Genomic DNA, 14,839 nt, shown 5'->3' with positions numbered 1-14,839 from the left:
TTCCGTATAAAGCTGGCCAGCAGCCCAATTCTCATTCAGAATTTCTCTCTTCAAGACTGTCTCTTCAAGCTCATTTTAGCTACCAGAAAGTTGTGATGTTTGTGAACTACTTCCATTTCGGTCCATTATTTCAGTCGCGGCTAGCCAACAAGTTATTGGGAAGTTGCATGAAACAAAAATAGTTTTGAGTAGGCGACTCAGCCACTTCAGCTTGCCACAGCACTGTGCTCTAGCTAGAACAAAAAATGAGTGCGACTGCACACAAAGCATGCCGCACAACACAGCCTTGCCCAAATGCTTGTGGCAATCATATTGAGAGGAAGGACTTGCACCAGGTGTGGACTTCTTGCTTCCGACAGGAACAGTGGGTCACTGTCCCTGGAACTTCCTTAACAATGCACATAAGGGCTGCATCTGAAATCGCATACTTCCTTACTATATAGTAGGCGAAAAACAGCACGTGACAAAATAAATATGTCAGAATTCACAGAAGGCATAAAAGAGTAGGCAAAAAGTACCTAGATGACCTACTACTTTCAGCATGATTCTGAAGTGTGCAAACGATAGACACTTTACTGTCCCATGAAGCCCCAGGCTATCCCATGAAATGACGTGAAACAACAACTCTGGTAGGTCATGTGACAATGGTGACTGTAGTACGTCCAGATTACATTCATACTACACACATTCATACCATATAGAACAGACTCTTTTTGCGGTCGCAAAGTAATTACTTATTCAAGAAAATGGACCTTCTCAAGACGGTATGTGATTTCGGGAGGGAGTCTTTGTATTTCTCCCTAATCAAACACACTTGCTTCAGGTCATCAGATCATTAGTAGAGACTCCAAGATCTGAAATGTGTCAGACAAATGAGACATTCAAAATCTGCAGTGTTGGAGGGCTCTAGAAACAAGTGTTTGAGACATTTGATGTACCCAGACAGCTATTGCTTCAAAAGTGGTGCGATTCCAATTGAGTTTTGAGCCTCCGAACTGCCCCAATCAAATCCTTACCTCTCTGATTTGATGATGACTATAGAGGACTAGGCCCAGTCAGAGGAATGGAAGGCACAGCTGACTCTATCATGGCATATTCCTCCCCAGTCCTCCTGAATAGGATGCCAATGGGTTAAAGGAGGGTGGTTTCTCTTCTTCACAGCTGGAGATTTGTTTACTCCTGTCTGTCGCCAAACTGCTGAGCACCTAGGAGTTGAATGGCCGGCAACCATGCCATTCCAAATTTTGTGTGTTTTAATGCATTCTTGGTGATGGAGGGTGCAGCAAACAGGGGATGGTGGAGCCTTCTGGAATCTCTGGATGCCTGTCTGGCCCCTTAGACTAATTTGGGGTTGATTCGGCACCTCAACTATCTCACAAACAGCCAAGTGTGTGAACAAGATCTATAAAGCCAAAGCATACCCGGTCACAGCAAAGATCTTTGTCAGTGTCTCTGCAACTTGCCTATGTTGCAGAGCTCCAGGCTGAGGTGGGCACAGCCATTGAGGAAGGGAAGCTAGTTAAAGACTTGTGGACTAAAATACACACAGCATTAGATACACCAACCAAGCTGTGGGTCATTCCGTGGCATTAATTGTGGCAGCTCAAATGCATCTGTGACTGAACATCTATAAGACCATTGATAAGAACTCCTTGTTCTTGTTCTTAGAGGCTTCACCATCCCCGGGTGGGTTTTTTGGTTCAGCAGTGGCAGCTATGCAGGCTCACTGTAAATCTAAGAAGAAAAAGAATAAGGCTTTCAGTTGTCACCTGATCTGGGCCAGGAATCCATCTCACCATTCTCCAGCACACACTTTATGGGTGTAGACAGCCCCCTAAGAAGAAGAGGCATGGGGAGCCATTGGTATGCCCTGCATTGTTTTAAGAGGAGTGAGGCCAGTGATAGCCCTGGCTCTGCCCTTCCCAAGTTCATGGGGGTATATTAGGCCCTGTCCCATCACCCTCAAGTTTTTGTCAAAATAAAACTTCCCAAAAAATGAACATTGAACACTGCCAAACTGGTGCTCATCCTACCTCTGGGTTCTTAATGTGGAGGGGTTGCATAAAAAGGGCCGACTTTCTATGGTGTAAATGGGTGGGGCTCCCCAATGTTGTTAGGTGAAAATTAGAAGCTCATTGGTCACATGATAGTCTGCACAAGACATCCTCCTATGTATGATTAACTTGTGGTTAGGGCCGACTTTCTATGGTGTAAATGGGTGGGGCTCCCCAATGTTGTTAGGTGAAAATTAGGAGAAGCTCATTGGTCACATGATAGTCTGCACAAGACATCCTCCTATGTATGATTAACTTGTGGTATGTTTTTGAATTCTCTACCATTGCTTTCCCCCTGAGGGTGATAAATATGGTGGCTGTAAAGAAAAGTTAACGTGACTGAGACAGATTTATGCACAGTATCTACATATTTTGGATAACAAAAGTAATAGAGGTTTTTACAGTTAATCCTAATGTCGTTTTGAAATTATTGTTATTTGGATGTCTTTCCTAATAGTGTCTTAAAATCCTTTGGTTTTGTCAGTGGTGTGTCTCTGTCCTCATCCTTTATGTCCAACTACCCTGTCTTCCCCTTCTCCATTTCTCCACCATCTGTGTGTCTCTCACCACTGTAGTGGACAGCCTGTACATGGCCCTCAAGAGCATTGACCGAATGGACATTGTGAACATGTTGGAGGGCCAGGGACCACCAACAGGTCAGCAGGGGGGCTGGGAGCAAGATGCTTCCAGGTCTAGGCATCATGAGAGAGACCATCTATCTCCTGGCATCACAAATGGTAAGTGAGAGACACCGCTTTTTGACATTCTACATTTTTCTCACTTGTCCCACGTAATCCTTCTTTCCAAAATCTGGCATTTCCTCTCATCCAGCTGATATCTGCTGCTGTATCTTCTGCTCAAACCCTTGCCCCCCTATATTTTGGCCATGAACCTAACATTTCCTTTTCCAATTCTGCTGTAACCAGGACCAGAACTGAAGACACCCCTCCAGAACTATGCTATGTTGCTATTCTTTGTAGCCTGTCCAAATGTTTTGACTATTTTGCAGGGAAATGTTTTAAAATACCTCAAAGGTCCTTTATTCCCATTGAAATTGGGAAATATTTTAGATTAAAGGAGATGCGCTTGTGTGTTTGAATGAACAAATCACTATTGACCGATTCTAAGTTACTTATTCAGTTAAATGTATATTACAGGGTAAAATAAGACTTAAGCTCCGACTGTATCTGTGGCTTGCAGTTTACAAATGATGTCTGTCCAATTTTAACTTCAAATTTAAGTGACATGACCACTTTTGCTTGATATCCACTCAAAAATTCCAGGAAGAGACATGATGTGATCATATAGAACCTCCTTTATTTACTTACAATCAGGCACAGCAGCCTCTGGGTTACCCATTTCTGAATTCCATGTTTTCAACACATTTTAGCTAGAGATTGTTATCTTCACTTGGAAGACGGTCTCTGCTGTAACTAGCCATAAAACATTGTTTACATTTAAAAATAGCTCCACCCATCAGAATCGTTTTGGTTATCATATCAAGAAAAGTAGTCCCACCTCACAATGACAATTTGGACAACTTTAGAGCTTAAATAACATTTTCAACAGCATGCAACAGATCTTGTCAATACAGCTTAAGTTGTATTTAACCCGTTTGTCACATTTCTGCACATTGGCTACCTGATATGTGATGAAATTTGGTTCCTTTTTACCATTATCAAAGGTAACCTAATTAATTCCAGATATCAGTTCATTTAGTAGCATGCCTCCTGTGTTTCTGTGGTAACATTTAGCACACATTTTACTTGTGCAGAGAGATGCACGTTTTTATGATTGAAAGCCTTAAGGCTAGTGTGAAATGTGTTAGTTCTACAGATGTGAAGGGTAAGGTCCGGTGCAAAATATACATTCATATCACTTTGAGGGGACATTAAAAGGGTCCTGACATAACTTTTTAATGTATTATTTTCCCAGAGGTTTACTTATAATGTATAATGTAAATATCATGCATACAGTAGTCATATTTTAGTAATACATTTAAAGGTGCTGTTATTGTGCTTCTTTTCTTTCAAGACTTTAGTGTAAATACCCTAATAAATATAATAAATATCAATACCCCTGCCATAGATTATATCATACAAATCTGAAACTGTATGGAATGCCAAACCTGACAAAATTAAAAATAAATAAATACATAAATAACTATACAAATAAATGTAAAAAAGCATCAATAAATAAATAAACATACAAAGAAAAAAAAAAGAAAAAATAATATTTATACTTTTATTTCCTTATGTATATTTTTTATTTTTTTCACATTTTTTTTATTTTATTTATTTACACATTTATTTATTTCAACATTTTTGTATTCATTTACGTATTTATTTCTATATTTATTTATTTCCACATTTATACATTTCTGCAGGGTAATGAGGAGGGCGTGTTTTACCTCAGGAATAGCAACACTTTGTGGTGCCCAAACGAATTAGAAGAAGTGTAGCCTACATGACGTGCCTGTGATAGTGGGACGAATTACTTAGATGGACAATATGGCCAAAATCTTATACCACGGGTTAAATCATTTAATATCACCCTATTTGTATGTAGCCTATCCTACGGAACCCCTAAAGGGACATGTTGGTGGGAACAATACGGGGTGGGAGGAAAACATATTTTTCAAAGCTTTTTTTGTTCTCTCGCAAAGATAATTGCGTTTGCTCGCAAAACCAGTTGAGAATTTATGCTACAGTTCTATGGGGGAGAAATAAATAACCAATCACAGTACAGCCTTGACGTCATTGAATTTCAGTCGGAGTTGTGCGACACTCAATCGCCGTTTATGGATCCCATAGGAATGAATGAGAATGCCGTAAGCTGTATCTCACCTGTCGCAAAAAAAAGTCAGTGACTTCTCTTATAAAACGGCATTTTTTTTCGGTGTAAACTCTAAAAATAGTCCAATCCAAAAGTATTGCTTAGTGTAAAACATGTTGGAGATTAGCTAATAGGCTGTTGATTTATTAAATGATAAGCTGTTTCCTCTAAAAAGCTGTTTATTCAGCATAGTGAAGCCTCTCCTCCATTGACATCCATTCAAAAAAACAGCAAATTGTAAGCGTTAGCATTAGCCGTTACGCTTACCTTCTAGTGGCTTTGATTCCACTCTCCTTCAGAGCGTCGTCAAGCTCCGCCTTAGTTATTGTTTTGAAAATGCGACCTCTAGCGGCGAAGGCATACACATTGTGCCTTTAACGTGGCTTAGTATAAGAAGACAGTGATAAAAAGCCAATATTTTATATATAATTTATTAAAAATATATACTATGTACAGGCAAGCAACGTGCTAATCCTTTAAGCCACGTTAAGAGTTTTCATTGTACTGTTTTTTTTTTCTAGGGGGGAGAAAACACGTGAAACTTTGCATGTTCCGTTCACATTCTGGGCTCATCTGCTTTCCTGTGCATAATATGTTTTATTAATAAACTGTATACCAGATTTGGTCTTTTTATATCACCGTTTTCGTCCTTTTTAACGTTTGGGGGAGAAAAAGCTTAATGTGCATTAAATGCACGTTGCGTTCATATTCTGGCCTATTCTGCTTGTCTGTAATATAAAAAATATTAATAAGGTTATTAATATTAATAGAGTTAATTATTGATACTGAATGTGGTCCTCCAGTGTCACTGTTTTAGTACATTAAGCGTTTCAGAATGTCCCAAAACCGTGCCTTGAACTAAGCTCTGACTGTATTTCTTCATACTTGAGTCCAAGTTCAAAATAAAACTATATGAACTGCTTCATTGTGAACGTACTGAGCTGTATGAACTCAACTGGTTTTGTGAGCGAATGCAAAGTTTCTTGGGGAACGCAAAAGATTTGAAAAATATTTTTTCCTCCCACCCCATATTTTTCCCACCAACATGTCCCTTTAGCGGCTCCGTAGTAGCCTATACATAGAGATAGGGTGATAATAAATGACTTAAAGGCACAATATGTAAGATTTTGTTTATTAAAATATCCAAAAACCATTAGAACAGTGTTATATATTTTGCTGGCTTGTTTGCTGACTTGCTTTATCCCAAATGTTTCGAAGAATGTTTAAATCCAGAGAAATAAGCAATTTTAACTAGTGACACGCACCCTGTCCATAGTGTCATTGTGTCGCCTACCAAAGACGTCTTAACCCCTCGATTTCAGGTTTTGTTTTGTAGAAAACATGGAAACACCAAAGACGCTTTAATATGTTGTGTGTTTTAATAGACCGGTGACGACCGCACAGAGTAGCATTATAACAGAACTTTCAAATGTATCTAGTAGCTGCTTTACCCTAATAAATCATTAGCTTATCCATGAACATGATTTCTGCCCGAGTCCCGTCTGATTGCATCGGCTGTGAGGATGAAGACGACAACTCCCATGATTCCACACTCAGTCACAGCGTCATCAAACTACGCCTTTGTCTCTTTGTTTATTTTGAATACGCGCCCTCTAGTGGCGAAAATTACATATTGTGCCTTTAACCCGTGGCCGTGATATAAGACTTTGGCCATATTGCCCATCTAAGTCATTCATCACACTATCACAGGCACGTCATATAGGCTACACTTCTTGTAATTCGTTTGGGCACCACAAGGTGTTGCTATTCCTGAGGTAAAACACGCCCTCCTCATTACCCTACAGACAAAGAAATGTATAGATAAATAAATGTAAAAGTAAATAAATACAGAAATAAATACTTAAAAAAATAAAAGTTGAAATAAGTAAATGAAGAAATAAATAAAAGAAAAAATAAATGTGGAAAAAATATACATAAATAAGGAAATAAAAGTATAAATAATTAATATTTTAGATTTTATTTTACTTCTCTTTGTATATTTATTTATATATTTATTTATTTATAATTTTGTCAGGTTTGGCATTCCATTCAACTGCTACAGATCCAAGACTGAAAAAACACTTAGAAAACACAACAATTTGCACACTATTGAACAGCAGACAGGTTTCTCAAGATGTACTTTTAACAGTTAAACAGCACCTTAAAAATCCACCACTCGTGGCATGAGATGTGTTGCAGTGGTCAAAGATATAATTCTATAGCATTAAAAAAAAAAACTATTTAAGAAATAGCGCAGAAGGACACACATCCTGCATGAAGCACCTTTGATCGAACAAAAATAGTAGTGTCCGTCCCACTCTTTCCTTTAGTACAGTACTTCACCCCCAATGCACAATATTGACTTTAATTATATGAGTAACGGGCTGCATTGCATTAGACACTGGGTCACACTTATGTATGAATAGAGTATAGAGAGAACTCTACTGTAATGAGGTGTCTCATTACTGGATATGCCCCTTCTGTGAATTTCTCAGAAATGTTTCATTACGCCAGTCCCTTTTACTGGCAAATACAATGCTTGTGTCTAGTCACCCCCCTTATCTCTAAGTAATGGGGTTATCATCATTGTATTTAAAAAAAAAAAAGGAGTACCTCTTCCTCCCTTCATTCGTCATTCATAAAGCCTTTTGAGTATGTATTATGAGGACACCACACTCCTGCACAGACATCCCATATTGCAACCCCTAAAACAGAGCCCACTGAGTCATCCCCTTGTTGAATGTGCTCATTAAACCAGCTAGTGCCTCTTCTGAAAGCTAGGATTTGTGCTAGATTTCTCTTCTGAAATATGGTAGTGAGATCACTTCCACTATCCTGTGCAAATGTTGATGACTTCCCTGGATTCGGGTTTGGCCAGTATACATGAATGGCTCTGAATCTGTTTAATCACACTCAGTTTCCATTCCCTGTAAAAAAGGATTGCTTCCAGAGAGCAGGTCCACACCCTGTGCATGTGAGAGAGAGACCTGACCCTAGCCTGAGACTTTGTGCATGCTCGCCATTTGATTATGCACAGCACTGTGGTGGCATCTAGTAGTGGAGCTGCAAGTGAGTTTGTGCACTGCACTGTGCATGTGCAAATAGCCTGTGTTGGGACAGCTATTGAGTGACTCACCACTTCGAAGGAAGCAGTAGCTCTCCGCATGTTCTCCCACTTTGTGGATTCTTTTGCTATGCAAAGTTATTTGGAGGATAAAAACTGTGAAAGGTATCTGGAACTGTGAGAATGTGAAGTGCTTGAGAGAATTCATAGGTGCACCATTTGCACTCCTTATTTGCCTATTGCCCTGCAGAGGGAACCCATAAAGCTACCCTCTTCTTTTTCCTTTCTCCTTGAGTGGGGAGAGTTGCTGGTTGGTCCCTCAGGTAAACAAGTCTTTGGATAGGATCCCACTGTGACCCAACAGGTATACTGTACATGTGGCTTGTTGCCACCGACACAACAATTTGGCGGGATGTGGGATGGACAGATTGTATTGTCCTTGGTAGACTAAGCTGATGCAGAGCCTCATCATTCCTTTTATTTTCCACACTGCCTCAGCATCTGTATCAAAACAATGCCGAAAATCCCCTCTGGGATCACTGGTGCATTCAGGATAGACTCTTCCTTTGTCTGACTGGGGAGATTAAGTCATCACCTTCTCTCCTGTATGACCATGAGGCTCTGGCCTTTTCCATGGCTCAGTGCATCTCCAAAGTGAAGAGAAGAGATCTATAACAGCACCCACTAGTTTAACTGTCTGATTCCACTCTTTTCTGGCATGGCAGATACCTTGTCCCAGATAATTGGTAATTGGTGAGCACTAAAGTAGAGTTCAAGTCCCTGAAAGACAGTACATGCATTGGAAGCCCATTTAACTATGCTTGACTGCAAACTGTCTGCTTTTGATGGGAATGTAGAGCTTGTGGCGCGTGTACTCCTGATGTGAGCTGTTCAATAAAGGTGCTATAGAGGACATGTGGAGAATCCCTTTTACCCAGAGCATGGATCTCCCTTGGATGGGCAATTGCTTGTGAAAGGATTGTTTTTGCATGTGACTGCAACTAATTTTAGGACCACTTTCTTACCTGCTGTTTTTCAGTCTGCAATCTCTTCCTTTCGTAGTGAGACTTTGCAGTTTCTGCTGTGAAGGCAGCACTTACACAAAGCCTGTAGATCAACACTGAAAAGTGGGGAAGTGGTACATCACTCGCCTCCTCAATGGCTCCAGCTGCAGGTAGTTTATTATTTTTTTTTTTCTCCATTTTTTGGACAAATGGAGAAATATCAGTACAAGAACAACCATCATATTTTAATATCTTGAAAGTAGCGTTTTCAATAATTTACTTAAAAATGGCTATTGGTGGAGCTGACCTCACATGGTAAGGAAGACTATTCCAGACTAACATAGAAAAGGCTTGGTCACCATTAGGTTTACAGTGACAGTGGGTACAGTCAACAGTAATTGATCAGATAACCTGAGTTATGGGTAGAGTCAATAATATTTTGGGGTGCTAAACCTGACAGTGACTTGTAAATAAAAAGATTTTTCCTTACCCGGATACAAGCCTGGCTTCAGCATTTTGGACCAGCTGCAAATGTGATAATTTAGTTTGTGGGAAACCAGCCATACAATGAGTGAACATGGGCAGGAGTGCGATATGGTACTATATCAACACTGCTACAGAGATCCAGTGATGAGTATTAAATCGCCAGGTCAGGAGAGTAATAATAACATGAGTCTGAGAAGAGGCAGTGAGATTTGAAGAATCAGCTTGGCCAGTTAGAGTTTACATGTACCAGTCATGGTGAGTTACAATCAAAGACTCATTTGTTTACTCTAAAATCCAGTTGATGAAAACTTGTGTTATCCAAAATTAGTCCACAATATCCAGCCTAGATCATTTACTCAGAAATGCCAAACAGGACGATGCATGGAGAAAGGAGACAAGATAAGAAGGCTCAGGTTGACCAGGTGAAAAAGTGGCAGGGATTTCAATGAATTAGTCATCCGTGTTCTACAATTATTCTAAAACAAACAAACAAAAAATATAGCTTCTTTCCATATGAGGTCATCAAATCAACAGCCATAAAAAAAAAAACGAAATGTGCATAAAGTTATAGAATGCATGTCAAAGCCAGCTCCTGGAGGGCCACTGTCCTGCTTCAACCAATTTTGGCTTCAACCAATGCCAACACACAGCCTGGAAGTTTCTAGCACTCCTGAAGGCTTTGATTAGCTGGATCGTGCTTGTTTAATTATTGGAGCTAAACTCTGTAAATCACTGGCCCTCCAGGAGCCGAGTTTGACACCCCTGTTATAGAACATAAAAAGATGGCAGCAGCAGAAAAACACGCCAGTATTTGCTCAACCATAACCGGAAGGTAGCCATACTGTTTATATCAGGGGTTCTCAAAGTTTACATTCAAAGGTCTGAATCTGAATTCTCATCAATGTGAAAAGGTCTGAAATAATTATTACAAAACTTGTTTTTAATAAACATGCTTATAACTTTATATAACAATTAAACTTTATATATGCTAATTATCATATTCATTATGTCATCAAGTTGCACTTGCGTTTACTCTCTGAACTGTTACATAAAGTACTGCATTTTTATACAACTAAAGGCCCAATGAAGCAGTTCTCATGTACATATTTTCTGTTTCTGAAATAGTACTTTAATGTAACTTAAAGTCAAATATATGTGCATACTTACAGACAAACTACATTCTTGTTCATATGCCCAGACAGTCAACAGTGATAGGTTTTTGGAAACGTTTTGTATTCATTCATTCACAAGTCTGTTGAATGTGCTGCTAACTCTGCCAGTCGAGAAAAACCTCGCGCTCACGGGGCGAAACCGGTGACATTATTCTACTGAATGAAAGATAAAAGGTTTACCCAAAATGTCACAAGTTGCTATGCGCTTTGTCTTACAAAAAAGTTGGTAAAAACTGCAATGGTCTAAAACCTTGATCACTTGGAATGCACTATGGCACTTTTTATAAATTTTTAATCGATAATTAAATTTTTAAAGAATCACCCCTCTTTAAAATAATCACATGTTGTTGCTTTGCAGCCTGAAATGAAGATGGACACAAGATGGTTTTTGTTTTATCCAGCTGTATTTACTCAGTGCTGATTATAACATCCAAGTGAAAGATATAACACCAACATGTAAGAAAAAAATAAAAAAACAGAGTTGGAAAAAGGATCTCCCCCCTCTTAAAAATGACTTGTAAACTCAATCAGGTGTTGCTCATCACCTTCTCAATGGCACACAAAGCCATTTGACTTTCAACTGTGATCAGCTGTGCTCATTTTGATCAGCTCAGCATGAAAAGAGCTTTTCTGGAGCAGTTCAGTCTTTGGTAGTGCAACTGAAGCAAACAATTAGATATGGGAATCCATCAAAAGATCTCTGGGATAAAGTTGTGGACAGGCACAAGTCAGAAGATAGAGACAAAACTATTACAAAGGCTTTATCAATGCCTAGAAGCACAGTGAAGTCTATTATTAAGAAGTGGAAGGTATTTGGTACAACAGAGACCCTCCCTGGATCAGGACGTCACTCCAAACTGAATGAAAGAGCCAGAGGAAACTGATCAGAGAGGCGACCAAGAGCTACAGCAACTCTGAAGCAGCTGCAGGAGTTTATGACAAAGAGTGCTCATTGTGTGCATGTGACAACAATATCACAGATTCTCCACAAATGTGGCTTGTATGGGAGGGTTGCAAGAAAAAAGTCATATGCAGTCAGACTGCGCTTTGCCAAAGCACACCTCGAAGATTCTGAGGCAGATGAGACTAAAATTGAATTATTTGGCCTCAACACCAAACGATATGTCTGGCAGAAATCCAATCCGGCTCACCATCCAGATAATATCATTTCTCCAGTAAAGCATGGAGGTGGTGATATCTGTTCTGGGGTGTTTCTCTGCAGCAGGGATTGGAGCACTTGTCAGGATGGAAGGAAACATGGATGGGGCAAAATACCATCAAATTCATAAGGAAAATCTGCTGCTCTCTGCCAGAAAGTTGTCAATGGGAAGAAAGTTTACCTTCCAACATGACAATGACCAAAGCACACAGCAAAACTGAGCACACAGTGATTGAAGGAAAAAAAGCTGAATGTCCTTGCATGGCCTAGACAGAGTCCAGACTAAACCCCACTGAAAATCTGTGGAATGACTTGAAGACTGCAGTCCACAAACACTCTCCATCAAATTGAACTGAACTTGAGCAGCTCTGCAAAGAAGAGTGGGCAAATATTGCAAAGTCTAGATGTGCAAAGTTAGTAAAGACAAATCCCAACAAACTAAAGGCTGTAATTAAAACAAAAGGTGGTTCAACAAAATACTCACACAAGGGGGTGATCCTTTTTCCAACTCAGTGATTCTGTTTTTTTTTCTGACATGTTGGTGTTTTATCTGAATATCTGTGACTTGGATGTTATAAGTTTAACTGAGTAAATACAGCTGGATAAAACAAAAACTGTGTCCATCTTCATTTCAAGCTGCAAAGCAACAAAATGTGATTATTTTCTATACCTACTGTAGGCTTCGGTTGCTAAGGAAAACAAAAATACACTTAACTGTGACTGTGTAAAAACATCCTAAGGTTAGCTACAAGTACTATGTAGATAATCTCAAAATAAGTGTACATATAAGTAGACTCACACCCAAAATCGAGGGGTTGATGTTCTGTCCATATAAACTTCCCTCGTCCACTTGATGAAGTTGAACACACTTCAAAGTGGCGGTGGGGGTTCCCCCGAGAGAAGGTGCTTAGGGAAGTTTGTAAGTGTTTGTCTAAGAGCGTCTTGACACTCGGGTTTGGTTCGATTGAAACAAACTCTGGTGCGATTGCTCTGTTAGTGTGGTTCAAGTGTGAATGCTGCCATCCGCACCTTGGTGCACACCAAACAAACTCTAGTGCTGTTTGACAGAAATATGAACACAAAAGAGACCAGACACATTGTGACCATATCCTTATAGGTTCGTGTTAAAAATGTAACTTCTCTAACCGAATCGGAAATGAACGTACTTTGCTTTGGACTAGAACCAATAGAACTGAACTACAAATGTAAACACACCCTTAAAGCAAAGTGGAACGCACCCTTGTAGGGCAAGTGGAGTGACTCCTAGACACAAGCATCAATGAAATGGGGCTTCAGAGGAATACACTGAAAGCTTGCATCCATAGTGAGATACTGAATTGAATGCTAAGAACCTAGATTTAGCATCATTTTAATGGTCTACTATGAATAACAAGAATAGTTTACAAAACCCTTGTAAACTTAAAAGGGACAGCCGTGTGTGTGTGTGTGTGACATCTTGAAATAGTGGGCAAAATGGCGGGAGTTCTCTGTTTATTCAGGCAGAGCATTAAACCTGTTCCCGTTACCCCATGCTTTGTATTTTTCTTGATATGTCACATGCAGCCCAGCCTTCTTCCTCTCCTTCTCCTCCTCCTCCTCTTCCTCTTATGCACCTCCTCTCTGACCTTTGACCTCATACAGACATCATGTTGACCTCTGACCCTCATTTATCTCTCTGTCCTCAGACCAGTCGTGTGTTTTCTTTTCCCCTCCAAGCCACCTTCCCCCCTCCAAAAAAAGGAAAGTTATTGCTCTGTTCTGTGATCAACCCCCTCCATCACCAGTTGTATGCTTAGCGCCCCCAACAGGAGGGAGGTGTTTCTGACTCACCTGTCTCCTTTTCTTTCTGTCTCTCTCTCTCTCTCTTTCGCTCTGTCTCCTTCTACCCAAACAACCCTTTCTCGCCTTTCTGCTATGAGGCCTGTTGACATGCTCTTGTGGCACTTTCCTGGATGTACCTCATTCCATAATCTCTGCATGCAGGGTCCAAAAGTAACTCCATGTCATATCTGCCAGTGGCGGGTAAAACTTTTGTAGCCATATATATTTTTGAAACTGTATTTTTCTCTTTTTTTATTATAAATTAAATTAATTTTATTCAAATATTGCTTTGGTGACTTAATGCAAGCAATATTTCATATGCGTGTTGCCACATAGAGAAAAAACATAATTTTAGGCATCTTAGATAAATAGACTGCAGCACTTGTAGAAGCAAAATATTTATTACATATATAAGCAAGATTCACATTATTATTCTTAAAATTAGATTTAAACCATCTAGATTGAAACCGAACAGCTGGTCAGTGAGTTGTATTTACTCGCCAAATCCAGTTGTACTCACATTTGGCTCTTTGCGAGAGTTAATTTTGGACCCTGTCTGCATGTATCACAGGAGGGCATAAAGCATGAATGCTTCTCCATGGAGATTTTGATCAAACTTTAGCTTGAAGGGCTCTGAAACAGGACACAATGACAATTCACATGGTGCGTGTGCATTACCATAAAGATAAGTGAAAGAAAATAAAGTCTAGGTAAAGTTAACTTCATCTAACCTGAAAATGTTCAATTCAGGGAGTAATTATATTCTGTTATCACTTAACTGTCTTTATGGCACATGTTGTTATCGTCCTTGTGTGATGCCCCTCAAATAAAAAATATCACTTTTTGGCATGATGTCTAACAATGGATCTTGCATGGCATGTTACAGCTGCATGAAGGCCTTGCTAGTGCTATTTGTGATCTTTGATAGTTGTTAAGCTCTTAGAAATATGTTTCTGTTACCTTTCTTTTTTTAACCTTTTTGGTCACTGTACAATCACTTATTTATACTCAATGTTTTCATTTTCCTCATGTCTGTCTATTACCTGTGAATTCAGGGATCCTGTTAAACTCCTCACAATAAGTTTTTAGTTTTTTTTATTACGTATACAAATAAGTATTTTTTTCTATTTGTTCACAATTATGCATTTTCTGTGTGATAGTGGATGTTATGTTTCTGTTTATACATAACATTTTAAGGGTTTGTTTTTTTTTTTATCTGAAAACTTTTCTATTGTTTTTTTTTT

The 14,839-nt window shown here is 39.3% G+C and overlaps 1 protein-coding gene across 1 annotated transcript in view; it reads left to right on the top strand.

Moving 5' to 3' along the window:
- LOC107556016 (ankyrin-1-like) overlaps positions 1 to 14,839 on the top strand; it is a 154,781-nt gene that overhangs the window by 90,244 nt on the left and 49,698 nt on the right. The window contains exon 36 of the mRNA XM_016238982.1: positions 2,630 to 2,791. Within this exon, the coding sequence (XP_016094468.1) occupies positions 2,630 to 2,791 (162 nt within the window). The remainder of the gene's footprint in view (positions 1 to 2,629; positions 2,792 to 14,839) is intronic.

The sequence above is a fragment of the Sinocyclocheilus grahami genome, unplaced genomic scaffold (genome assembly GCF_001515645.1).
Source record: "Sinocyclocheilus grahami isolate Dianchi unplaced genomic scaffold, SAMN03320097.WGS_v1.1 scaffold553.1, whole genome shotgun sequence".
Lineage (NCBI taxonomy): Eukaryota > Metazoa > Chordata > Actinopteri > Cypriniformes > Cyprinidae > Sinocyclocheilus > Sinocyclocheilus grahami.
Note: the sequence above shows the minus strand (reverse complement) of the source record. Positions and strands in the feature narration are given on the sequence as shown.